The sequence below is a fragment of the Panthera leo genome, chromosome D1, assembly GCF_018350215.1.
Source record: "Panthera leo isolate Ple1 chromosome D1, P.leo_Ple1_pat1.1, whole genome shotgun sequence".
NCBI classification, from domain to species: domain Eukaryota; kingdom Metazoa; phylum Chordata; class Mammalia; order Carnivora; family Felidae; genus Panthera; species Panthera leo.
In genome coordinates, this window is record NC_056688.1 from 18172726 (window position 1) to 18200342 (window position 27617).

General features: G+C 52.5%; 1 protein-coding gene across 2 annotated transcripts in view; it reads left to right on the top strand.

The window, feature by feature from the left end:
* GRIK4 (glutamate ionotropic receptor kainate type subunit 4) overlaps positions 1 to 27617 on the top strand; it is a 351626-nt gene that overhangs the window by 220220 nt on the left and 103789 nt on the right. For both annotated transcript variants that reach the window (XM_042904208.1, XM_042904207.1), the window contains 3 exons: positions 13473 to 13634; positions 23724 to 23876; positions 24565 to 24669. In XM_042904208.1, the coding sequence (XP_042760142.1) occupies positions 13473 to 13634; positions 23724 to 23876; positions 24565 to 24669 (420 nt within the window). The remainder of the gene's footprint in view (positions 1 to 13472; positions 13635 to 23723; positions 23877 to 24564; positions 24670 to 27617) is intronic.

Genomic DNA, 27617 nt, shown 5'->3' on the forward strand with positions numbered 1-27617 from the left:
TCTGTCACAAATTTGTTAACGATTCAGAAGTGCCATTAATTCAGTGAGAGGAATCGGCCTCCCCTTCTGTCCGGTGACCCAGTAGTCCCCGGTCATGTCCAATCACGGGTCTGATCATAAAAACCTACCCATTTACAGGGCGGCCTGGGTGGCTCAGTCGGTTAAGCATCCAACTCTTGATATTGGCTCAGGTCATGATGTCACATGGTTGTGACATGGAACCCTAAGTCGATCTGGGCACTGACAGCGGGGAGCCTTCTTGGGATTCTCTCTTTGCCGCTTCCCCCCCCTCTCACGCGCAGGCACTTTCTCTCTCTCTCTCTCTCTCTCAAAATAAGTAAATATTTAAAAAAAAAATCTACCCGCTTCCATAGCTGGCAATGAAATAGTGATCGCTTCCTGATTCTGAGTACCACCCATGTGCAGACACCGTTCTAAGCATTACGTCCAGGATCTTGAGTCCTCAGAATATCACCACCAGATAGGTGTTCCAGTTCTACGAAGCAGGAAAGTGAGAACCAGAGAAGTTTGAGAGCCCGGTCTGGGTCCTTCAGTCAACATGTGCTGAGCTTGTGGAGCTGAGAATTTGCCCGTGACCTCCCAGCCCACACCTTGTCCTTATCACACTGATCTTTATTGCTTTTTCCGTGCTGTATTAATTTTCTGTTGCTGTGCAACAAATAACTCCAAAGCAGCTTAAAATAACCCCGGTTATTAGCTCACAGTTCTGTAGGTCACATGTCCAGCATGGTGTGGCTGGGCTCTCTGCTTGGGCTGAAATCGAGATGGTGGCTGGCCGTTTTCTCATCCGCAGTTCGGGGGCCTCTTCCAGGCTCATTTCTGTTGTCAGGATTCATGTCCTTGTGGTTACAGGACTGAAATCTCTGTTTTCTTCCCAGCTCTTGGCTGGGGATTGCTCTCAGCATTCAGAGGCCACTCTCTGGTCCTCTGTGACATCCCGATCTCATCTCACTAACAGAACCTCCTCCTATGTCAGCCTTTCTCACACTTGCAATCTCTGTGACTTCCTTGTCTGTAACCAGCCAGAGAAAACTTTTTTTTTTTTTTAATGTTTTTTTTTAATGTTTTATTTATTTTTGAGACAGAGAGAGACAGAGCATGAACGGGGGAGGGGCAGAGAGAGAGAGGGAGACACAGAATCCGAAGCAGGCTCCAGGCTCTGAGCCATCAGCCCAGAGCCCGACGCGGGGCTCGAACTCACGGACCGCGAGATCGTGACCTGAGCTGAAGTCGGCCGCTTAACCGACTGAGCCACCCAGGCGCCCCAAGAGAAAACTGTTTTTAAAGTGCTCAAGTGCTTAGGTCAGAACCACCTGGATAATCTGTGCCTTATAACATAACATAATCATGGAAGTAGAACCCATCGTAGCCCCAGTCCTGACGAGAGAGAGAGAGAGTGAGTGAGTGAGTTGTGGGATGGGGGGGGACTCTTGGGGGGCCACCTTCCAATCCTCCCTACCACGCTGCCAACCTTGTATGTTGGTTTATTTCTTTTGCCATCTGTCCCCGCCATTACCTGCTGAAAGGATAGACAAGAGATACAGCCGTGGAACCAGGAAGAAGGGACTGGAGAGTCTTGGGACAGGAAATGACATATCTCCTGAGAGGTGATACAGCCAGGTTCTCCTTGCTGGCCCGCTGCAGGGCTCTGGGCAGGGAGCACCCCAGTCCCTGCTGATGGTCCGTAAACCAGCCCCAGAGAGAAGATTGAGAGCCGGAGAGGGAAACTGAGGCCACTTGGCACTGCATTCGCACCACAGAAGCTCCTGGTCCTGAGGAATTTGGGCCCTGCTGAGAAGAATGTTTGGGGTTTACTGAATGTTTGGAAAGCATAGGGAGTCTGAGAATAAAAGACGTTATGGCAAATCGTATTATTATTATTATTACATTATAAGTGCTATTGTATTACAAGCACCATTAGGAGTATCAAGTAATGTTATTATTAAGCAATCCAGCTTCTCTGTCACCAGCATCAGGCTCCACTCAGTGTCAGAGGCATCAGCAGCTCAATTAATCACCATCCGAGGCTCCCCCCAGCCCCGTCTTTGCGGTTCTGACACCTCACGTTCCCAGCCCAGCAGTGAACGTGACATCTGCCCAACCGGGTGAAGCCTCCGGCAATAACCCCCATGGATTTCAAAACTGGATTTATCTTGCCCAGGAGTTAAGATCTTCTGGAAACCATTCCAGATGCTCTGTCTTGCTTGCAATCCTTCAGTAGCTCCCCATTACCCTCAGGATAAAGTCCAAAGCAGCCTCTTACGAACCTCCCTCTCTGGGCTTTACCCTGCCCTGTTCCCCACCACCCATAGCCCGCCCCAGCCAGACTGAGAGACGTACAGTTCCCTGAATTTATCACACACCCTCGCTCCTGGGGCTCCGGGCCCCTCCTCCCACCTCTCCATCCGGGTGGCTCCTGCTCTTCCGTCAGGCCTTGTCTTGCAACCAGCCCTCAGCTTAGGAAAATCCACAGAAATTCTGATACAAGGGACCCCCTTGATCCGTACCCCTAGCACTTGTACTGACCAACTGTCTGGGACTCGCCTCCGGCTTGCCACCGAGTAGGTATATATAGACCTTGAAGACAGCGACAGGCTTTGTTGTGTATCTAGTGCCTAGTGGGATGTGTCATCTATAGGAGATGCTCATATCTTTTGTGCGACGAATGAGGTAAAAATGGCCCAGATCTGAAAGTCTCCTGGTATTACAGTTCCCTCCCCTGTGGGAAACAGTCTGAGAGCCCGGTGGCCTGGGTTCTGGTCCTGCCTTAGTCACATTCGTCCTGACTGATCTTGAGCATGTCAGAGACAGCGAGAGTCCCAGCCGCTGCGGGAGCCCATCGTTTTGGTCCTGCTGCAGAGATGCCGAGGGGCAGAGTCAGTAGGAGGCCAGGGCTACGGATTGACCGCATCACTCACCTTCCTCAGAATCTCCTTATGTCCCTTGTGAAAGGGATGCCTCGAGTCTCTACGTGCCTGAGGCTAATGAGTTGGGACCTGGGAAGAGGGAGGTTTAGCGCCTGATGTGGAGACGGGAGGCCTGATCAATGGATCCTGAGTGCAGGGGACCTCAGAAGTAAGGAATCGATGTCTGATAAAGGAAGCAGACCTGCAGAGAAGCAGTAGCAATCCCCAGCCTAAGGGGAGAGCACAGTGTCCACTATTTCTCATGTCAGTTTGACCCACGGAGGTTTCAGCTTCACAGTTGATAACCACTTATTGAGTCCCAGAGGCACAGAACAGATTTCTAAGTGCAAAACGAAGACGGTCACGGCTGCTGGGGTGGAAATAGGAAGGTCTTTCCCCCTAGCCTCTGCCTTCCTCTTCCTGGGAGCAAATGACCAAAGGCTTTGGAAAGGCGATCCCACCCTGACGGGTGTTTACAGGTGAACGTTAATTCATTTAACGAGTGTATATTGAGCATTTGCTAAGCACAGGCATGGGGTAAGGTACAGGGAACAGATCAATAAACGAGACGGAATATGGTCTGCATTTGAAGTCCTGTTTGTGGATTCGTGTTGGGAAAGAGAAGCAGAGAAGGGACTGGGTCCCTGGGAGGAACAGATACGTGTGTTTAGGTCACAGGGAGAAATGAATAGGAGGCATGTAGGGAGAAGAATCCAGGAGATCTGGGGGCTGAGAGGTTTAGGACCAAATCTCCCATTAAATGGAATTCACTGACAGGTATGAATTAGCCTCCCAGCTGCTACTTTCTTCAAAGCCCTATTCCACAAAAGCGATTGCCCAGCCTGCAGAGAGCAGAGGCTTTGATGCAGATTAACAGACAGACAGAAACCGGGTGTGGGGAGGGAGGGGATGCACGGGTACCCACCGCTCTGGACTCCTCATGGCTGGAGCCATCAGGGCTTTCCTGAGACAAGCTGAGAGGGCACTTATGAGACAGGGGTCTGGGACCTGGCCTCCGCCATGCCTTGGGTCCCCGGAAAAAATGAATGGATATAGCCATAGAGAAGAGCCTCGGGAAGTTGAAAGGTCCATGCTGTCCATGGGGTAAGGTGAGGGACAAGCGGCCAGGCACTCTCTTCTTAGGTTCGTTCAACCAAAAGTGTTGATTTCTTTCTCTGTGTCGTGCACCAGTGTAAGTGCTGGTGATATGAGCGCATTTGTCTCCAGAGCACCCAGTCCTTGGAAGGCAGCTTTGGACAAACTCACATGATATAAAGTTCTGATATATGTATATCTACGGTGGTGGCCGGGTTGAGGCAAGGGCTCGTCCCGCCTGTCTTGGGGGATGGAGGAGGTCAAGGTGAAGAATGAACAGAGGAGTAGACAGGGTTCACAGCATGAAAAGACGTGTGCGTAAACCTAAGTTTGTTTTTGCCCTGTTTGCGGTCAAGAGCATTGGGAAGTAGAGGGGGACTCGTGATCAAATGTATAGTTTAGGAAGATCCTTCCAGCAGTAGCCCCGAGAAGGAGCTCGGAGAGGTGTAAATGGCTTAGTTGGTAGTCCAAGAACAAGCTGGTGAAGATCTGAATTGAGGCAGAGGTGGTGGGGATGGTGGGCAGGCGAAAGATTCAAGAGATGTGGAGGATGTAAAATGTTCTCGATGACCAGGAATGAATGCATGCACAACTGAATGAGATGGGCAACGTGAGAGAATGAAAGAAACAGAGAAGGAGTTACAAATTCTAAACTGAACGGCAGGTGGATGATGGTCACGTTCACAAGTAGGCAACCAAGGGCGGGAATCGGATGGGGGAGGAAGGATCAGGAGTTCAAGTATGGGAATGATAAAGTCTTAAGGATATCTTGCATTAGTCCAGCTTCATCATAACAGCCTAAGAAGTTGGAATCCTTTGGTGTTCTCAGTACTCCTGGGGTGAGAACATAAAAGGCTGTCAGTCATGGGGGCACCTGGGTGGCTCAGTCAGTTGAGCGTCCGATTTCGGCTCAGGTCATGATCTCGTGGTTTGGGAGTTCGAGCCCCGTGTCGGGCTCTGTGCTGACAGCTCGGAGCCTGGAGCCGGCTTTGGATTCTGTGTCTCGCTCTCTCTCTGCCCCTCCTCTATTTGCGCTCTCTCTCTCTCAAAAATAAAACATAAAAAAAGTTCTTAAAAAAAGGTTGTCAATCCTGAGCAACCTCAGGGAAGGGCACATGTATTTAGTTTATCCTGTGCCTCTTGGTGACCTGGTTCTGGGTGCACAGTCGGGAGAAATGGGATAATAAGCACTGATCTTCTATGCCAGTACCCGGGTCTTAATCCTGTGTCTGTCTTTTGGGTAAGACACTTAACTCCCAGGCACCTTGGTTTCTTCTTCCCGCAAATGGGAATATGAATGTCCTTGTGGGGACCAGAAGTGATCTATGGAAGTGCCTTGTGAGCTAAGCAGAGCCGTGACGACAGAAGCAGTGAATGTTATTAACTCAGTAATAAATAGATGTTTAATAAATGACTTGGGCTTTAGGTGAGGTAGGCTGCTGGCCTCCCCTCTCAGGCAGTGAGAGGCCAGGGCTGGGCATGGAGGTGAAGGGATCAAAGGCAGAGTCTTGGGCGAAAGCAGCCACAAAGCAAGGGTGTGTTTGAAGACACCACTGTTAAGAATAGAAACCAGGGGCACCTGGGTGGCTCAGTCGGTTAAGCGGCTGACTTCAGCTCAGATCACGATCTCATGGTCTGTGAGTTCGAGCCCGCGTCAGGCTCTGTGCTTACAGCTCAGAGCCTGGAGCCTGCTTCAGATTCTGTGTCTCCCTCTCTCTGACCCTCCCCTGTTCATGCTCTGTCTCTCCCTGTCTCAAAAATAAATAAAATGTTTAAAAAAAATTAAAAAAAAAAGAATAGAAACCAAAGAAAGACAGAACCCAACTAGGTCTGGGTGGCAGAATTCAGGGAGATTCCAGAGGCCATCAGGCATCAGAATGGCACGTTTTAGGGGTTGTCCATGGGCGTGGCAGGAAGGGAGCTGTTCAGGTTCTTGGGCCACTGCCACGGGCCACCAGGAGCTGAGGGTTTCACGCAGGAACAGAGAGGCTCGCCTTTGTGGCACAATCTGGGAGCCTCCGCCCCATGCTGCCTCCTCGCTGCCTGTTAACGATGCCTGAAAGTGCACGCAAAATGCATTCCTTGAGCGATTTTATTGTTACTATTACTAATGCTAATCACTCAAGGAGTTTGTATCTTCCTTTGAGTTTGTATAGTGCTTTTCCTGTACGTGATCTCTTTTAAGCCTCACTGTGAAGTGTTTTTTTCCCCCTCACTTTGTAACGAGAAAACTTGTCTAATTAAAAGAGATAAAAATAAAGAGATTAAAAAATGCAAAAAGCAAAGATTGGTTTCGGAATATGGGATTTCAGTGAGGAAAATCGAGGACAAAGTACCAATTGATAGTATGTGCCTTAAAACGTTATAACTCTACATTTATGCCTGCTCTGTCCAGAACAATTATTCTCCTAATCGTTTAATTAAACCAATGAGGCAGCTTTGGCTTTCACTGCCTTTCTCTAGGCACTAGGGACGCAGTAATGAGCGAGAGAGCCGACAAGCCAGCAGGGAAGCGTTTGTGGCGCAAACGATGGTGACCGCAGAGGCGTCTTAGGGATGGCTGAGGGTCCTGAGCAACTCACGCAAGACGGCCAAGTTCACGAAGCTGCGTTCACTGCCCACTTCTCGATGCACCTCAGCCACACACATCTTCAATCATACCGCCTTTCCATTTCCTTCCCACCTGCTGCACCCTGGGGTCCGCTCACTTTCCTTCTCTGGGCTCTTCATGCTGAGCATACGTGGTGTGGCACAAACCTTGGCTCACCCGTGCTCTCGGGGTCATCGTTTAGTTGCTCGGTCTGGGACCCCCACCAAGCCCCAGACCCCTTCCCTTTGTGATTACAATCCTTCTCGTGCCGAGATTTAGTCGATGTGTGGTAATCCCCTTACTCAGTCTATCAGTGTCCGTTTTGTAGCTGCAAATCTCATCAGTCTTACGAGTCGTGTGTTCTGAAGTCAGTTTTAACTCCATTTTGCTGGCAATTCTACCGCCTTCTCCCAGTGAGCTCGTAGCACCCCTGACCCTTGGTGGCTCTCCCCACCGCGGCCGCACAGTGGTGAGTAGTAGGCGGTATGAGAACACGGAGCCCTGGCTTTGAAGTCAGCTGGGCCTGGGTTTGAATCCAAACCCCTTTGTTGACAGCTGTGTGGCCTCAGAAGAGCCACATCACCACTCTGGGCCTCAGTTCCTTCAGCTACATGATGACTGTGGCAGCTTCTATGTCATGGGGCTGCCGTAAGGATGGATTGAAATCCTGCGTGTGAAGTGCTTAATTCGGCCAGGCACATAGTAGGTGCTCAATTAATTGTAGCGGTTGTTATTGTTGTGAATATTGCTTTGTCGTAATTATTTATGGTTGGAAGATCTGGAACGCCAAGCCTTCTGTCTTGACACAAATAGCCACACCAAGCAATTAACACCTTATGGCAACTTATTTAGCAAAACTTTTCTCATTTGACGAGTAGCTAAGAAAAGCTTCCTGAAGAGTGAGGGGGAAGAGAAGGAGAGAGGAGAAACCCCCAAGCCCGATATTTCCCTTTGTCAGGATCCAGCTGTAGCGTGGGGAGCAGGAAGAGGAAAGAGAAGGGGGCAGCGTGGAGGAGGGACGGCACTTGGAGGGACGAGAACTCACATGTTACGAATGCCTACTCTGCGCCAGCCGCTTGCCATGGATTATCCCTGCAGGGCAGGTATTCTCTGCATTTTACAGGTGACCAGGCAGCAATTCAGAGATGTTACTGACCTGCCCGAGATCACTCAACTAGTTTGTGGCCAGTCAGGATTAGAACCCAGGATTGTCTTATTTCAAACCCTGTGTTCTTTCTGCTGCACCCTAATGTCTCCTGATGGGACTGCCACACGGCACAACTCCAGGGGCCACCCCTCACACTGCCATCGATGTAAATGGCCCCTGGGGGTTGTGCAGTGGAGTGGCCACGTCTCCTGAGATCGGATGTGTGGCCTTGGTTAGTTAACAGGCTGTTAGAAAGGGGAAAGGATGAAGGCCTGACCTGGTGGGATTGGAAAGGGAGGGATGGTGGCGCCCGGTGACTCTTGATCTCAGGGTTGTGAGTTGGAGCCCTACATTGGGTGTAGAGATTATTTAAAGGTACAGTTTTTGGGGTGCCTGGGTGGCTCAGTTGGTTAAGCGTCCAGCTCTTGTTTTTGGTTCGGGTCATGATCTCACGGTTCATGAGTTCGAGCCCCGTGTCGGGCTCTGTGCTGACACTGCAGAGTCTGCTTGGGATTCTCTGTCTCCCTGTCTCTCTGCCCCTCCCCTTCTCTTACTCTCTCCCTCAAGATAAAAAAAATAAATAAAAATAAATAAAAGAACTTAAAATAAAATCTTTAAAAAAATGGGAAGGGAGGGACAGACTTAAGAGACATTCGAGGGACGTGCAAGAGACAGATTTGACAAAGTTGGCAATGGACTGGATGGGGAGTTAAAAGATGAAGGAAAATTTGGAATTTCTAGCTTATGTAGCTGGGGGAAGAGTAATATGCTACTGGGTTAGAAATACAAGGGAGAAGGGGCTGTAGGGCAAATAGAACATCATAGAATGCCATTTCCGCTACTTCCCCGTTTGACGCGGGCCCAGGCCCAGGTGATGTAGGGTGAGGTAATGGACTGCACCCGGGGGCCTCTGTTTGGCTTTCTGCATTTCTCCTTAGAGAACTGAATCTGGACCATTCAAACCTCTTGCGCTTTGCGCTCTCGTCGCCCGACCTTGTCCCCGGGCTCACAGCCTGCCCGTGCTCCAAGCTTGGCGGCTGGAGAGCCATGAAGTCTCTGCAGCTGGCACGTGAGCAGATGCCCGTTGGTAGACCAGGACCCTGGAAACGTCCCACCTGCTGGAGAAAGTGAGGGGACACTCAGACGGGTTGTGCCACTCGTGACGATGACCTCTCCATGGTGTTCTCAAGCCCTGCTCCACGCCTGTTCAAAATACCCCTCATCCAAGGGTAACCCCTGAATTCGTTCACGACATGACCTTCGGCTGTAGCTATCGAGTTCCCTGCAAATCATTGCATACTCAAGAATTCGCACACACGCCCTCACCCGTACGTGCGTGCATGCGTACACATTTAAGAATGTCCTGATGCGAAAGCCAAGTGGTAAGAAAACAAGCTGTCAAGAATGTGTCTTTTGAAGTACGATAATGCGACGCGACGTCCAGAGGACAGGCGGGGGGTGGCGCAAATTTTACGCGTGTTCTCACGCCTGCTTTAGGAGCAAGACTGTGGATTAGTGGTAAGAGTTAGGCGCGCTGAGGACCCCAGGGTCCTCAGTCAATGAGAAACATCTTCAATCAACAGTCCTCAGCCAACATTTACCAAAGAGCCTCTGGGTATCAGGCCCTGCTCTAGGTGCAGTACAGAGCCTGTCACAAATTCATTCAGACTCAGAGTAACGGAAGATTTGGTCTTGGCGTCCTCTGCCATTCGGCTTTACCATTTGCTCTTCCCCCTGCTTTCCCGCGGTGTCACAACGATGGAATCCACTCCCATTGGGAGTGGGGACCCTTAGGATTTCCCTTCCTGAAGCACTTACAAGAAGAGAATGAAGGCTCCTGTAAGAATCTGTCCCACCCCACGGCTTCCAGTCCTTCCTCTCCTTTCAAGGAAGGTTGCAGCCAGCCAGGCTGTGTGGTTAGGGGAACATAGGGAACCCAAGGGAGCCAGGTGTGCATTCTTAGAGCTTGTGGTGGGCAGCAGGAACCAGATGGCTTTTAATCCCCTCCAGTCCTCAAATGTGTTAACTTTAGGAAACATCCCTCTCAGCAAAATGTTTCCACCGCTTGATTTGGGGTTTATAATCCATGTTTGCTTGAATGCGTTTAGAGTAGCGTTTCCCTGAGTACATTTTGTAGAGCACTACTGTGAGACGCTCAGGTTTTGGAGGGGAAAAGCGTTCCATGGTCAATATGTTTGGAAGGTTCTGGGTTGAACAAAACGTAAACGAGCTGCTTTGCTGGAGGACGTCTTTAAGCCTTTTAACATGCTAGCGTGTGTTACGAATCGTGAAAAGGCAGGTGTCCTAAGCAGTCTGTTCTTACCGTAACGTGGAACCTTGCTGTGGTGCAATTCCTGTTAACATCCTGGAAAAAGCTAGTGTCCTGAGGAACACACTTTGGGAAACGCTGGCTTAGAAGATGTTTATTGTATAGAAACTGGCAGTTTTGCATATTCATTTAGAAATCAGCCTTCAACGGCGGCAGGAGAGGCCAGGTTTAGACATAAAGAGGCACTTCCTAACTGAGAGGGCACTCAGGGAGCAGAGTCTAAGAGTGTCCCGGGAAATTTTGATAAGAGAACACACCGCCCCCTTTCTTGTCCTTCCACAAGCTCTCCCGTGAGTCATTATAAATAGATTGAGTTATCAAGGAAGCTGCTGGATCTTTTTATCTTAAGGGGGCCTTTGAAAAAGGATATAATTGAGGGATGAGAAGGTAGGAATTAAAAGCAAAAAGACACCCTGGCTGACTTCTGGAGGGGCTGTCTCTTAAGTGTCGGTAATTAACTCATTCATTCTTCCTCTGCCCAGAACACAGAGTTGAAGGAAACGCCTTTCCAACTCAGGTTTCCACAGCAAGTGGAACTCAGGTAGAGGGTCAGAAGCTGCCTGAGATCTCAGGGTCGGATTTTGGTCACTGTCATACGTTGAGCGCTTCTGTGTGCCCAAGACGATGCCAAGCCTTTTGCACGCATTTGCGGAACCTGGATTTGAACACCAAAGCCCTAGTCACTCTATGCTCTTATGGCCTCTGTGAGTCTGCAGACACCTGAGACGTCAGGGCTCCCTTGAGATGAGCCTCCTTCTGTCAGCCTGCGTGGGGGAGAGGAGGAAGAGGGGGAGAGATGATCTGTGGCCACATTGACAAGGAAACCAAGGGAGAGGGGACATCTTCCAGCTGGTGAGGCCCCTCAGTTGCCTGACAGCAGCCTGGCTCTTTGTCCCGCCACACCCCTCCCCTGCCAGATGCATCTCTTCTTCTTAGCCACCTGTGCCTTGTGCTGCTGGGAGGCCACGGTGCATGGACAGCTGCCCTGTTTGAGAGCTCGGAGATCGTATCAGTTTATGAATCAATACGTTCTCTGAGGTGTCTGTGTTCCCCTAACGGGAATGTGGCAGGATCTAACATCTACCTAATCCTCATCCGACTCCACGCTGTCAGGGATGAGAGGCTCCAAAGGAATCTTTGTAGCTTCGGTCTGTAAGCTGCAGTTTATCAGGCTAGACTCTGGGCACGGGAGATCAGACCTGTGGCCTTGGCAGTGGCTCTAGATGTGAGGGGCCAGGCCAGGGGCCTGGAGGAGCTAAGTCTTAAGGAAGGGAGTCTGCCTGAAGGAAAGCAATGTTTCTGCCCGGCCGGAAAGTAAGCCCCAGGCACCTCCCATCTGTCATGTCAGGCAGAGTGGCCGATGGGTTAGTCCTGGGGTCCGTAACTACTGTGTGCCCACGGGGTGTGGAGCCGTGTGTGAGGTACTCAGAGCGAACGTGTGACGAATGTGACTTCAGTGTGTGAAAGTGACCTGACTTGCATTCGGAGAATTCTTCCAGGAGCAGGATTGGTGAGCTAAACCAATCCACACCCTCTTGCCTGGTTTCCTTGCCTAGAGCCTTAGAGGTCCTGGACGCTGAGCTCAGCCCTGCCTGAGGAGGGCGATTCTTCTCCCTCTGACACGGACTAGCCTTGATGGGACTCATGCCCGCAGGTTCGCGCTTGCTGAGGGATCGGCTGGCTCCGGCCCAGGGATTGCAAGAGAGCCACGGGTCCTGGGAGAATTCCCTTGAGTTTCTGAACGTCACTGCTGCGCATGGGGTTTCTCTGACTGCCTCTTCTAAAGTAGCAGCACCCCCCCCCCCCACACTACGGCCTCCCATAGATGACCAAAATTATATCTATTTATTTACGGGCTTACAATCTGCCTCTTCCATTAGCCCACAGGCTCCTTGAGGGCAAGACACGTGTCTCTCTTGTTCGTATCTTCTGTACCCAGAACATCCTTTGTGCCTGTGTCTAGCTCATGATAAACACTTGAATGTCTGTTAAATGAATGGAAAAAAATATAACAAGTGAAGGCACAACCCTCCGTGCAGACCGGCAGGTTGAGATTCTTCCACAGCAAACTTGGTTTGGCCACTCTTCTGTTGACAGTCCCCTCGGGTCCCATCACCTACAGGAGAAAGCCCCTGTGCTCTGGCCTCTGCTGACCTCTCCGGCCTTATTTCTCACCATCCCCCACGCCCCTGCATCCCACGTGCTCACCCAGTGACTCCCAGACATCGGTGTGCAAACAGCCTTGGCACCTGCTAAAAACGTAGACTCCTGGGCCTCAGCTCAGGTGATTCAGATGGTGTTGGGTGGGGCCCAGGGATTGTCACTTTTTTTTTTTTTTTCCTTTACCGTTACCCGGGAGGGGTGCCTGGGTGGCTCAGTCAGTTAAGCATCTGACTTCAGCTCAGGTCACGATCTCACGGTTCGTGGGTTCGAGCCCCGTGTCGGTCTCTGTGCTGACACCTCAGAGCCTGGAGCCTGTTTCGGATTCTGTGTCTCCCCCTCTCTCTCTGCCCCTTCCCCGCTCACACTCCGTGTCTCTCTCCTTCAAAAAATAAACAAACATGAAAAAAAAAATTTAAAATAAATAGTTACCCGCGAGACTGGGGCACCTGGGTGGCTCTCAGCTGGTTAAGCATCCAACTCTTGATTTCCGCTCAGGTCACGATCTCATGGTTCGCGAGTTTGAGCCCCACATCATCGTGCTCTGTGCTGACAGCACTGGGCCTGCCTGGGATTTTCTGTCTCCCTCCGCTGCTCATGCTCTCTCTCGCTCGATTTCAAAACTAAATAAATAAACAAACCAAAAAAAAAAGACAGCCGGGAGAATTCCGATGGCAGGTGCTCTGGAGACCACACTTTGAGGAGCCATGCCCTGTCAAAGTACATCGCAGGCAGCTGGCTGGGGGGGCGGCGGGGCGGTCACACTTCCTCACCTCCATGCCTTTGTATCACGGCCACTTCTGTGTGGCATCGCTTTTGCCCATCTACATTCCCCACCCAGAAAATGCCTCTGCCTCCTTCAAGACTCAGCTCAGGGGTCGCGTCTTCTTTGGACACAGCCCTGCTTCCACCAGGCACGTTAGTTTTGTTGTTTTCCTTCCTCTCTCCGTACAGCACGTGTCGCACACACCTCTCTTAGAGATCATTCCGCTTTTTTCGCTTCTTTTCTCCTCCCCTCCCTCAACACCGTGAGCCCTCTGAGAACAACTCGTGGTTCTCTCTGGACCCTGAGTACCGAGCAGGGTGCCCACCCGCAAGTGTCCGTTGGACCAGAAGTCCTTCTGGTCCCCCAGATGTGCCCCCCAGATGCGCCCCAGCCAAGTGCGTCCCCACACCTCTTCCCTGGCTAACCTAACCCTCTTCTCTGACTGCCGGGTCTTCCAGGAGTTCTCGCTCCAGAGAATGGACAGCCTCGTGGATGATCGTGTCAACATCCTGGGATTTTCCATTTTCAACCAGTCGCATGCTTTCTTCCAAGAGTTTGCCCAGAGCCTCAACCAGTCCTGGCAGGAGAACTGCGACCACGTGCCCTTCACTGGCCCTGCGGTAAGTACCTGCCGGAGCCCCCGCTACCCCCGGTGCCCCTTCACCTGCACACACACACACTCCCTCCTAGAGCCCTGCCCTGCCCTGCCCGGCCCCACCCAGCTCAAAGAGAGGTGTGTACGGGTGCTGGGAAGTGGTTACGAGAGAGGTTTGACGGGGATGAGCTGTAAACGGAGAGCTTGGTGGAGGGGAGCAGGCCGACCGGCCTGCAGGGCCACAGAGCCGTCGTTTAGTGATGTCTGCGCGTCCCCTATGGCCAGACTCCCGGTCGTGCTGTTGCTGGGGCCTGCCTGAGTTTAGGATCCAAGAATCCTCTGACTGTGGGCACCTGGGTGGCACAGTCGGTTAGGCGGCTGACTCTTGATTTTGACTCACGTCATGGTCTCGTGGTTTGTGAGATCGAGCCCCACGTCAGGCTCTTTGCTGACAGTGTGGAGGCTGCGTGGGATTCTCTCTCTCCCTCTCTCTCTGCCCCTCCCCTGATCGTGAGTGGTCGCTCTCAATAAATAAACATTAAAAAAAAAAAAAAAAGAATCCTCTGAGTGGAAGGCACTTTTAGTTCATCTGCTTCCTCATTTTTCGATAAAGGAAACTGAAGCCCAGACTGGGAATGGGGGTAAGGGTGGGGCCGTGGAGGTCTTGTTCAAAGTCTAACGCCAGGGCTTTTGCAGGGCAAAATTCGAGTCGGAGACTCCTGATTCCGGGTCCACGGTTCTCTCTATCACACTGGACCACCGCTCTGAGTAGGTCCTCATCCGGGGAGGCTTCCTTTATGCCCTCACCCACGCTCTTCCTCTCTGTACTCCCTTCCCCTGCGGCGTATGTGATGGAAGGGAAGCCGTCCCTGGCATACTCCGCTGGGTTTGATGTCCTTACTCTGTGAGGACAGGTCAAGTATGTGTGCTCGTGTCCGTCTGGTAAAAGGCAAGTCCTCAGGGGACTGGGATTGCCTGGCTTTCTAGGTCCCGTCCCAGCCGTGTGACGTGTCAGCCCCGCGAAGCCCCATAAGACAGCTCGGGTGATGCTCACATAACTTTCTGAAGGAGCTGCCGTCAGTATCTCCACTTCGCAGCTGATGAAACTGAGGCCCAGAAAGGTTAAGTGAACGGCCCAGGGTCACACGGCTAGTGAACAAAGGAACGAGCATCAGAACCCAGTTCAGAGTTTTAACTGCTCGGCCATCTTACCTCTTTCTAGGGCCATCATTCTCTTGCCTCTGTCAGTCGGCCTGGGGAAGTGAAAGTAGTTCGTGGGTATTTGTCATATGAGTGAGTAAGTGAGGCAGGTGGAACAGTGAGCTAGAGATAGAAAGAACCGGAAAAGAAGTAGGCCTGAGAGGTGCAGGGGAATTGGGCACCCCACTGGAATGGGACATTCTGTGGCTTTTAAAATGGGAGCCATATGGGGCACCTGGATGTCTCAGTCAGTTGAGCATCCAACTCTTGATTTCGGCTCAGGTCATAATCTCATGGTTTGTGGGATCGAGCTCCATGTTGGGCTCTCTGCTGACGGCACGGAGCCTGCTTGGGATTCTGTCTGTCCATCTCCCTCTCCCTCTCTCTCTCTCTTTCTCTCTCTGCCCCTCCCCCACTTGTGCACATACTCTCTCTCTGAAAATAAGTAAAAAATGGAAAAAAAAACATGTAAAAAATAGGAGCACGCCTGCCTCTGGTACACGTCCGGGGCAAGGACATTTCTGAACATCTGCACAATGGACACCTAAGTGGTTGGCCAAGGCGGTCATCCAGTGGCAGACTTGCTGAAGGCAAGGGCATGGACAGAGTGACCTCCCAGCAAACATTGTACTTCTTTGATTGCATAGCCTGGTAGAAATGTTAGGGAGGAAGAGGTAACTAAAGGGTCAGAGCTCATGCAAAGCTCAGGGGGCTTTGATCAAGGAGCCAGGTGGGAGAAGGGCACTTGAGAACTGAGTTTCAGGAAAGGCTTAAGGGGCACATCCCAACAACGTATGTTAGACCCAAAAGAAGTGAGAATCCGTAGAAAGGAGTTGGCAGGGGTGAAACATCTGAAGAAGGGGGATTCTCACTGCCGGTAGATGCGTCAGGGACAGCGCGGGATGTCTTCAAGCACAGTGTCGCGGTAGGACCAGGTGCATCCCTCCCAGCCGGATGCAGGCCTGTCTTCCCGGTCCTGCCACCGTGGCTCCGGTATCTGGATGAGGCTGGCGGACCGGAAAGACTCACAGCATAACATCAGGAAAGGAAACTGCTGCCTGCTCTCCAACCCAGGCTGTCCCACGTTTGGCATCTGGCCCTCGTGAAATAAAAGTTCCATGTGACGTATTTCCAGTTACTCTCTGAGGGTCTCAGCCCTTCCATCAGCATTCACGTTGACCACAAGCAGGCAGGCGAGAGGCCTTCCCTGGGACCCAGTGGGGGAATTTGTAAGGACCCAACGAGGAAGCCAGCCCCGTGCCTCTCACGGGTCTCTAGGGCTGGCCGTGCTCACACGTGCTGAAGAGAGTACTGGCCTCGGAGGCACAGGATCTGGATTTAAATACCAGCCTTGCCGTTTTCTTGCTCTGTGATCTTGGGTCGCAGTTTTGTAACGCTTCGGGGCCTCAGATTCTTCTTCATCTATAATTTGGGGCTGATTATGCTAGACCACTTTAGAAGATTCTCGGGAAGATAAAGTGGGCTATAATGCCGTCTTCAAGTGACAGTTACTCATTGAACGGGCTTATTCAACATGCTATCTGCCAGCCACTGGGATAGGCATCAGTAAATACATCAGGTCGCTTTTGCTAGAAATGCTGTGTAACGACCAGCCCCTAAATCTCACTAAGCGTGTAACGCGAAGCATTTGTGCCGCTCGTGCATCGGAGCACCTGGGGGGAGGGGGGGAGGGATTAGCTCCGGATTCCTAATCTGGCCGGGGATCAGCTCGTCTAAACAACTCATTCAGTGAATCTGGGCTAGGGCAGTTCTGCTCCACATTATCTCTCCTGCTTCCCCTGGCCCAGCAGGGAGGCCAGCCTGGCATAGTCTCGTGGTAGTGGTGGCAGGACAGTAACAGATCAAGTGGTAACACACCAGACCTCTTAATCAGTTTCCCAGAATGTCCCCTGAGAGGGATGCTGCTCCCCCTGTGGAAGCAGAGTGAAGCCCCTCAGTTCGGCCTGGAACGATCAGGGAGGGCATCCCAGAGGAGGAGGAAGCCAAGACCGCCCTGCTGCTCACTTAGTGTGTGAGACGCTGTGCCGGGTGGAGCCGGGGCCGCGTGTCCTGTCACGTGGAAGCAACCGTCCTGACCTCATTTTTCTCCTTCCCAATCCCAGTCTCAGACCTCCCGAAGCCTCAGCACCTTATGTTCCTCAAGAATGTTGGGGGGCATTCAGGGAGGGGGCGTGTCCAGAGGCTCCCTCCATGCTGGGGGTGGAGAACAAGAGTACAAGCCTATTTCAGAGGGGAGGTGTGAGGAGCTTAAGGGCAAGCCTGACACCTAGCCCCGGTCACCGGGAGGGGACAGCCGGTCCTGGGTCCCGGATTGTGGTTGTACCTCAGTCGGCTTTCTCTTGGCCAAACCCTGTGGTTTTCTTGCCAGCAAAATCGGGACATGTGTTCTTTCTAGCTTAGGGGACCGGGGCGCTCCCTTCCATTTGTTTCATCCGTGCACAGAGCTGAAGTCTACGGCAGCACTTCCCACGGAAGTATCCCACCCCCACCTCTTTTTCCTCCTTACGACATCCCAATAGCCAGCGAGAGTGGTCACACACCCCTCCGTGGCAAATGAGGAAACTGAGGCACGGAAGAGTGAGATTAGAGCCTAAGCCTGCCTCTCGGTGCCAGGAGCCTTGCACCCATGGTCTCGGTGCGACCCCTCCCACCCCCCAGAGAGGGAAGGGAAAGTGTTACAGAAACCCCGCACCCGGAAGAATGTGGAAAGAAAGGGTGAACAGCTTCAAACAGCAACAAATCCTTCTCGAGGATTCTCACTTAGCAACTGCCTTTTGAAAAGCGGTGCTTCTTCCTGTCTCTTTGGGGGCTGAAATTCCCAGCACAAACAGCCCAGCCCTTTCATTTGCCGGGGAGCTGGAAGGCGAGAAGTAATCATGTTCCAGGAAGGCACAGGCTGGTTCTGTCTCCCCTTCGAGCTTCCTGCTCTCTGGGGACCTGCTCTCTGCTGCCTCCAGGGCCCTCTTCTTTCCCTCCTTCTCCTCTGCCCTCAGTCTCAGTTCCAATCTCTCTTCCTTCTCGTGTCTTCTCCCCGCAACTCTTCCCTTCCCCCGCTTGACATCCCCCATGACTCCTTTCCCTCCCTTTCTCTTCCGCCGCCTCCCCTACGCCCCATGTGCCTTCTGCACTCGTCGCATTTCCGAGCTGCGGGACTCAGCGGTTCAAGCTGAGCGTGGCCGCCCGGGCCCGGGCGGCACCACCAGCTGGCTGACCGCAAGCCACGCCCGTGCCCCCTGCCCAACACTGTGCAAGCTGCAGGCGGGAGAGCCGAGGAGGGAGACACAGAACCGCCACTTCCCCACGCCGGCCCCATTAATCATGCTGCAAAGAACAAAAATCGCGGAAAATCATTAAAATTACAGATGGCTAGGTTAAGTAATTAGAATTTAGGCTCAAACAGATGTTTGTCATTAAGTGTTTATTTCATTGAATAAAACCCAGATTGTACGGACTACTCGATGAGATTTTAATGGTTCCTGTCCTGGTCTGATATTGAGGGGTAGAGATTAAGCTGCAGAGGTTCAGAGACAAACGGGTATCCAAGAGAATGGGCATCGGGAGAACTAGGGCGAGAACATCGGGGGAGGTGAGGGTTACAGGTGTGTGCTTGGGAGATACTCTTAGTTTTTCCTTCAGGGGAAGGGGAAGAAACTCAAGCCACAACTCCCTGAGTCGGATCGATTCATCTTAATTTATACTAAGCCTTGCACTCCCCTAAACAATTTACAAACAGCTCAAAAGAAAATAACAATGAAGAACCAAATAAAAATATTAAAAAGCAAGAGAATCGAGAGTTCCTTGCCAAGCACCATTTTGGTGCCAAGAAAGAGGAGAGGATTTTAAACAAGGATTGAGCCGTTTGGGGGATTTAATATTTAGAAGACACGGGGACAGGGAAGAGCCGAGACAAGACAAGAGAGACACGCTCACAGATGGGGCACGGAAGCCACAGGAAGAGGCCGGGCGGTGGAGGGAAGGGTGGTGAATGGGATGGAAGAGAGAAGGAGCGAAGACAGAGGGGACTGGGGCCTCAGAGTGGAGCATTGGACAGAGTGCTGTTTTGGTACCAGAGCCGCTTGTCCCCCAACCGCAATCCCAAATGCTTGCCAGAGCTAAATTAGTAAATAATAGCAGAGGGAGGAAACAAGCAGAAAAGCAGCGAGCTGCTTGGGGATGGAGATCGGCGGCGCGATGGGACAGTTGACGAGGCAGACATTACGGGCTGTCGCGCCGGAGGTGAAATGGGCTGAGTGGAGGAGATTGGCATCTGGGGGCAGATGAGCAGGAGGAGTTCAGGACGGGCGGCCGGGGCTCAGAGCAGCCGCTGGAAGATCCAGGTGAGAGACCAGGGCGGGCTGCCAGGAGCCTGTGAGAGAGGGGCGGTCGGGTTCTGTCCGGAGCGCCCTGAGGAGACGGGAGTCTGGAGGGATGGTGTTCGAGGCTTGGGAGGTCTTCAGCTCAGATCGGCCCAGGCTGAGCCGCGGAGAGGACCGTGAAGCCCCGAGCGCACCGGGGACAGTCACCGTGTCGCCTCTCTGAAGGAAGTATGCAGATGGAGAGGAGACAGGGGCCTTGAGGCTGACCCTTCCACCGGCCCCTGCCCCCAGCATCCCCCTCTGGGGTGTCATTACTAGAAGCCCTGGAAGAATCTTGAAGGTCCCAGAGACGTCAAGGAACACGGCAAACAGCCACACGCCAGTCTCCCGGCATCCGGATCATTTGCTAATAAGGGGACATCAGCCAAGAAACCCGCATCCCAGACGAGTGGGAACAACAGCAAGCATGTGGCAGGAAGGAGCGTGGGGCCTGGTGGGAGGGTGTGAGAAATGGCGCGGTGAGCTGCGTCTGCCGGTCTATGGGGACTGGGGTCTCTCGGGGACTAGCATGCCACCTCCTGAGAAGAAGGGCCTCTGGAGGGGTGCGGCCCAGGCCTCTCTGGGGGGCCTGGGGCAGCTGTGTCCTGGGAGGAAGGGTATCCCTGTGGCCTCGGTACTGGTTAAAGTACATCCAGCTTCCAGCAGGGAGAATCCTGTATTAAATCGCCTTATGCAGAGAAAGGAAATGTGTCACCTCAAGTCACAGCAGGTCGAGAGTCGAGACTCGGGACTGGTGTGTTTGGAAATCGGGTGTCCTTCCGTTCCCCTTGGTGTCAAATCCATCCTCAGGCTGGAGCTAGGCTGACTGCTATCGGCCCAGGCATCACGTCCCAACACAGTAATGCCCAGTGGAGGAAGAAGGGCTGCCTCTGGCAGAGACAGGAAGCTCTTCTGAGGAGGGGCCCCTTGCTCTGGGCCTCAGTTCATGTCTCCTTGGACAGACTTGGGCCACTTTTCCGGTCCTCAATCACTTATCGGTAGGGGGATGGGATGACTCTTGGACCATTCAGCGTCACTGGAGGGCTGGGGCTGGGTCAGCCACCCCTGAAGCACATGGCTGCTTGGGGGATGGAGCGTCCCGCGACAAAATGGGGGTTCTGATAGGAAAAAGGGGAGAAGGGCGCTATCTAAGCAACTGATAGTAACCTCCCACTGCCCCTCTGTCCTGCTTATAAGTCCTGTCCCAACAGAATTTCCAGATGGCTCTTAACGGAGAGGCTAGCGTGAAAACAAACAACCCATCAGAACAGGAGGCGCAGTGGGTGATGGCCGAACCCAGGACAAGAGAGAGGCCTGCCCACTCTCCTTCCCCTGCTGACTCTCTGGCCCAAGAGTCTCTCCTGTCTGCTGTTGAGAAGGTGACCACATCTAGAAGATTGCCCATGTAGTCCCGTGAGGCCGGGCACAAGAGTAAATCTGACAGAGTGAGGATTCACCACCAGCTTCTCAAGAGGAGACCGGGGGGTGGGGGGGGGTTGGTGGTGGTGGCGGGGAGCAGGGTGGAAAGACCATGCTGCAGACACAGGAGGAAAAACCAGACTGAGGAGAGGATCCCGGGCATCTGGTCCTGGTCCTGCCACTGCCTTGCTTGGTGACTTTGGGCAGGAGATGATTTCTTTGAGCCTCGGTTTTGTCATCAGTAAAAGGAGAGAGTTGGACTATTTGATTTCTAGGATCCTTTCCAACCTAACAGGCTGAGATTTTGAGACTTTGCGGACGGAGAGATTAGCTGGGAGACAAAGGAGAAGGCGGGACAGAAATTAGCCTACCGTACCATTTAAATAGCCAAACAGAAGGGTCTAGGGGCCAATGTCAGTAGGGGTAGCCAACCCCCCCCTCACCTCGGGTCAACGTTTGTCTAAGCTGGAAGGGGAGAGTCTGTGGCATTGATCATTTCCATATGTCCTCTTGGCAAGGAAATGTGAGAGGTCCATTAATAAAGGAGCCACATGTGCGCAGGAGAAAATGAATTATGTGCAAAGGACAAGGACAGTTGTAGGCTTGCTGGGAAGCCTCAAGTGCCAGCAGGTGACCCTCAAATCAATGAAGAAGGAGCTGAGCTGCAGAGGGGAAGGGCAGCGGCTAGAGGAGAGAGAGCGGAAGGTGACCGGTGGGAGGGACTCGGGGGAGGTGGCTGGTCACCAGGACTGCAGAGGATTCTATCGGTCCTGGCCACAGGGTGCTTTGGGACCAGGGGACAGAAAAGATGGCACTGAGAGGGAAGAAGGCCCAGTGCAGACACCGGGGACCCGGTGCTCCTGCCTGTGTGGATGTCTCAGAGGAGAATGGGAGATGTTGAGGTCTACAGTGCTGCCAGATGGTGGAAGCTGAATAAATGTGGGAAGAAAGAAAAGAAGGAGCGAGAGAAGGGGGGGGGGGGTGGGCTAAGAAGGGGGAGGAATGAATACACGCGCGAGGCAGTTTTACAGTACAAGTGAGCTTGGATCAGGGCAGAGAAACTCTATTGGGCTGTTCTCCCCTGTAATTGCCTTTTAGAAAGATTATCCCGAGTCAGCCTCCCCAGCTGCCGTCACAGGCAGGTGGCAGAAGTGCAAAGGGAAGAAGTCATTCTTCCCAGCCTGTTTCCTGCCTCGCAGCTCCCCGTTCTCGCTACTCCCCATAGCCTTAGTTCAGCCAGCAACTGCTTCCTCAGCTGACACCTGCCCGCACCTGGGGGTGCGCGGCACCCCCCCCCTCAGGAACGGTGGCACCTGACCTTTGCAGTTTGCAGAGCACCTTGCGGATCTGTGAGGCAGGATGCTGCCAGTCGTTTGCAGAAACCGTTGTTCTCTCCAAGGTTCCACGGCGTGTTTGGGATCGCTCAGCACCTGCGCGAGGGCTGGGATCCAGACTCTGGGTTTGGTCTTCCCGCTTTCAAACTCTTTCTCCTGCACCTCCGGCCTCAAGATGCTTACACTCTGTCTTGAGGGCTTGAAAAAGATCCCAGCGGTCCCAAGGTGGCCTCCCTGCCCCTGCCCTCGGAGGGGTGTCTCTCCCAGGGCCTGGCCAGGTAGGAGGAGGCTGTAAGAAGTCACAGCAGGGGACCGTCCAGGGGGACAGTACTGAATTGCCCATGGCAATGTCGCTCTTCAGTGGAGGGGCTTGCTTGGTAATCGGATGGTGTGTGGGCCTCCGGACCCCAATCTCACTGCTCCCCCGGGCCTCCCCTCAGGGCTCCTGTATGGTTTGACGCTATCATCATTTACTCCCCGTAGGTTTTTCTTGTCAGGGACACTGTGTGCCCAGCGTGGTGTCATTGCCTCCTGAGAGGGCCCACCCCTCAAGGACGGGCATCTTCTGTTTTTCTGCACCTCCCCAAAGCTGCGGACATCCAAGTGACCTCATCGAGTAGTGCTCTGGCTGAGTCTTGTGGGCAGATTTCACTCCCAAGCTTCATTCAGTTCAAGAAACATGTCTTGGGGGCTCCTGCCACATACCAGGTCCTGGTGCTAGATGCTGTGAGGGATACAGAGTTATGACCTCGGTTGGTCCTGCCCGAAGAGCTTGCAATTTAATAGGGAGGTGATAATATGAACAGACCTCACTGGCTTCTTCCTCTGGCTCTAATTCCCTCTGCAGCGCGACCCCTGTCTGCATTTCTGGTTTATTGCTTCTTCCCCTCCCACCTCTCCCCCACCACCCCCAAGCGCACACCACACTCTCCACCTCTCCATTTTCTGGAGTGCCTTTCTCCCTTTCCCAGCCGCTCCCCCTCCCAGATCCAATGACAGTCCTACCAAAATCCTTCAGCGCTCAGTGCCAACGCCGCGTCCTCCGAGAAACATTTTCTTCATCACCCCACGGGATCCTCCTCTTTGGACCCCACAGACCTTTGTGCGCCCCCTCACTCAGTTTCACGTTACTCTTACTTGGGTCCCGCCTCCCCACACGCCTCCTCCATCCTGCTGTAATCTGTCACAAGAATAGGGTCCTGCTCATCTTCGGGCTTTGAACTCAACCCTGTGCTTCAACAGTTACCCGTTACACGGAGTGGCACAAAGTAGACTGAGGGTAGGATGGTGTCTCCAGGAAGAAAGGACATCGTGGGGTCTTCTAGGGCTCAGGGACCTTCCGCTGAGTGTTGTGGCACGGGCATATCCGAACGTAGTGTCCCGGGTCCTTCCCTGTCCTGAGGTAGGCAGCTCCATCCCCTTCTTGGGGATTCTGAGAGCAATGGAAGTTGCTACACCCCTGGAGCGGAGAGAGAAAGGGATAGCCTTGAAGTCGTTTGGGGTCCAAAGGGATAGCTTGATGATCGAATCCCAGAGAAGCCTTTGCCACCCCTGTCTGCCTTGGGCAAGCGCCTGGACTCGTAGGTGAGGAGCCGAGCGGGTCCAGACACAGGAGGTGAGCCAAGGGCGACCAAGAGGTGCCCTTATTTCTTCTGTTTCTCTTTTCCCTTGTCTTCCTCTCCTCTTTTCTTCCTCCTTTCCCTTCCCTCCCCCTCCCCCTCCCCCTTTACACCGATCCCTTCCTCTCTCTCTCTGCCCCCCGGCCCGCTGTCCGCCCTCTCCCAGCTCTCCTCGGCCCTGCTGTTTGACGCCGTCTATGCTGTGGTGACTGCGGTGCAGGAGCTGAACCGGAGCCAGGAGATCGGCGTGAAGCCCCTGTCCTGCGGCTCGGCCCAGATCTGGCAGCACGGCACGAGCCTCATGAACTACCTGCGCATGGTGAGGGGCGGCCGGGGCCCTGCGGGGCGTGGGGGGGCGGGGATCCCCGGTTCGAGGCCCTGCTCCTCCGGGCCTCCGCCGTACATCACAGTCCCAGAGACAACAGCCATCTGCGGTGACCCCGTTCGGTGCACCGCGGATCACATTTGTCCTCTGATCCCGGAAGTCCCACCCAGGGGGCCGGGCTTGGTGCTGTGCTGCCCACGTGTCCTCTGGCGGGATGGAAATGGCTCTCTAGCCCACGAAGAAGACCTCTCCCGGCAGAGAAGCCTGGTGCACCGTAGCTTGCGTTTTGCATTGAGAGTCAGGTCTCCCTGACTTCTTGCAGGCCTGAAGGTGGGTGTCCTCCAAAGAGGACAGATTCTACTAGCAGCCAACAGCCTGGAGGAGGGACACGGGAGGATGTGAGTTCAGGCTCCCGTCTCGGCATTGTGTTGGTTTATACGGCAGCTGCGAGGTCCCTGGGTGTGGGGCGTCCTTCTCCTCCTCCAGCCCCAGCCAAGTCTGAATTGGTTCCAGAGACATCGCATTTGTAGTCACCAGCTCCTGTGGCTGAGAGACAGGCAGGAGAATGGACCTTGATGGCCTCATTTCTCTTGGGCATCCTGAACAGCACACGGGTGGAATGCTTGCAGCCAAGTGGCACACGGGGCCTGTTTGGTGCTGTAACTCACTCTCTCTTGGACAGGTAGAATTGGAAGGTCTCACCGGCCACATCGAATTCAACAGCAAAGGCCAGAGGTCCAACTATGCCTTGAAAATCTTACAGTTCACCAGGAACGGTTTCCGGCAGGTAAGTCCTGGTCTGCCGCCATGGTGGCACATCCTTCCTCGTTGTTCCTTTCCGTGTCCCCAGCCTTCCCGTTTCTCCCCTGTCATCAGGATGGCCCCTGCTCTCCCTTGTCCCCAGGAGCTACGGGCCGCATCCTGGGCACAGATGCTGGCATGCACAGGCCTCCCCGCTTCCCGCCACCGCGTCCGCTGGCGTGAGTCAGGGACTGCTGTTCTAGCAGATTAGCTAGAGGGAGCAGTCAGTCATGCTCTGTAGGGGACGCCGGTGGCGGGGGGGGGGGGGGGGGGGGGGGGGGGGGTTGGTGGTGAGAGGGAATCACATAAGGAAGGAATTCCCAGGCCTGGCCCGCTATTTTGGGTTCCTCTACTCCCTGAATTTCGCCCTAACCCTGAAGTAGTGTCAGGTTCCAGAGCTTGCAGGGAAGGAACCGACTGGATCCCTTCAGCACCGGAGTGGATGGCCGGTCCTCTTCCGCCAGCTCTTTCCTGACTGACCCACGCCCGGCTGATGCTGGTCACAGCCCTCCTCTCCCATCTGCTACCTGTCTTCTCCCGTCTGCCCAGGACGTCTCCGGCCTCTGAGGCCCCTTCCAACTCCCCACTCCTTTCCACATTCTCTTCCATCAACTCCTTCTCCCTTTCTCCCGTCCTCCCGTCCTCTCGCACCAGAGGAAACAGGGATTCTGACAGCCATCCCAGGTGCCTCTGAAGGTCTCCCAGCCTCTCCATCGCCCGGATAATCAACCCTCTATTCTTAGGCTAGCCCTTCTCCAGCCTTAGAAAAGCCAGAGAAATAGGAAATGATGCACCGATTAGAGCGGGAAACAGACGTATTGGAGAACATCTGGCTGTCAGAGTAGCTGAACAGGGCCTCTGAAGGGTCTCACCTTTCCGGGAGATCATTAAGATTCTTCTTCCAATTCCTCCTCCTCCTCCTCTCCCTCCTCCTCTTCCCTTCTTTTTCTCTTTCTCTCCTTCTCCATGGTCACCGTCATCACATAGCAGCTTTCATTTCTTAAGTTCTTGCCACAGGCCATACACCATGCTAGGTGTGTCATAGGTATTTTCTCATTTAACCTTACAAACTAAGTACTTTCAGTTTCTTTGTATTTTAATTCTTTGTCACCTGCGCATAGAGACGATCTTATTTCTTCCTTTCCAATCTGGACGCCATGCATTCCCTTTTCTTGCCTTATTCAGTGGCTAGAACTTCAACGTTAATACTGTTAAGTTGTTTCCGACCTTAGGGGGAATGCATTCGGCCTTTCACCATGAAACTTAAAAACACGCTGCTAGTTGTAGGTGATGTGTAGATGTTCTTTATCAAGTTGGGGGTGTTCCCTTTCCTAACTTCTCGAGAATTTTTACCGTGAACGGGTGTTGAATTTTGTCAAGTGCTTTGTCTGGGTCAACAGATACAATCATATTTTTTTCTTCTTTAGCTGGATCGTATGGTGGATTATATTAATTGATTTTCAAATGTTTAACCAACCTCACACACCCGGAATAAATCCCACTTGGACATAGTGTATAGTTTTTAGACATTGCTGGATTTGGTTTGCTAATATTTTCTTGGGGATTTAGCATCTAACTTCTGAGTGATACTGGCCTACCGTGAGCGTAGGGGGTTTTTTGCTTTGTTTTTACCCGCTTTGTGTGGTGTAGGTAACAGGGTAATACTGGCTTCACAAAATGAATAGGGAAGTTTTCCCTTCTCTTCTGTTTTCTGGAAAAAGTTGTATATAAATGCTGTTAATTCTTCTCTAAATGTCTGGTAAAAGACTCCAGGGGAAGCCATCTGGGCTTGGGGATTTCTTTTGCGGGGACTCGTAAATTACAAATTGAATTTCTTTAATGGTTATAGGACTATTCAGGTTATTTGTCTCATCCTCATTAGGGTTTGTTCGTCTTAGTTGGTAGTTTGTGATAGGTACTTTTATTAATCCCCATTTTATAAGTGAAGAAACCCAGGCTCAAGGAGATGGACTGACCTGGTCTTGAATGGTTAGTAATGCCAGTTGGTTTGGAACCCAGAGATCTCTGACTCTGACGCTGAAGTTCTTAGCCATTATGACAGACAAATCATGCATCAAAATCACCTGGGTAATTTGTTAAAAATACAGATTTTTAGACTCCACCCTATAAAGGTCTGACTGGGTAAGCCTTGATTAGGACCCAGGAACTGATATGGTCATTGAGCACCCAAGGTGGCCCCAATGAAACCCTAGGCTACGCTGTGGAGTCTCTGCCACATCTCTGTCCCACCATCCTGTCCCCATGTCTGAGAGGCTGCAGTTCAGCCCTTCTCATGACATTGAGTGCAGTGCCTTCCAGAACGACAGCGATTATGCTAGGCCACAAGGCAAGGTCACCCTTCTTGGAAAACAAGATAAAAGGAGAGTCCAGGTTTAGGTAGATAGCCAGAAACTCTGGGATAGAATATCACCAAATGGTCATCGCATTTAGCTAACCAATAAATGAGGATGTGCTATGTGTCAGGCACTGTGCTGGGCACAGAGGGAACCAGGCTGCAGAAGGCACAGTCCCTGCACTGAGAAAGAGCTCACAGTCTGGTGACACAGGGCCAAAATAAGTGCAATTTGGGGTTATTAAGCTCAGATCTTGCCCTCGAGCTCATAATTCCCTGAACAAATGAAGCCTCCAGCCTGGAGGGAAATTGCTAGGTTGACTCTTCCGTGAGCCCCCACTGTGCTCAGGGATGTGAAGTGAAGAACGCTCATTCATTTTTTCAGTAAATACCTGTTGATGCCTACTATGTTCCAGACTTTTTTCTAAGCACAGGTTTTAAAAAATGGGCAAAGTGTCTGCTTTTGTGGGGCCTATATCGTAGTATGGGACAAACACTAGGCAAGCAAGTACATGTATAATATAGCGTCAGTAGTGATAAGTGCTATAGAAAAAAAATTAAATAGGGTAAGGAAATGAAGT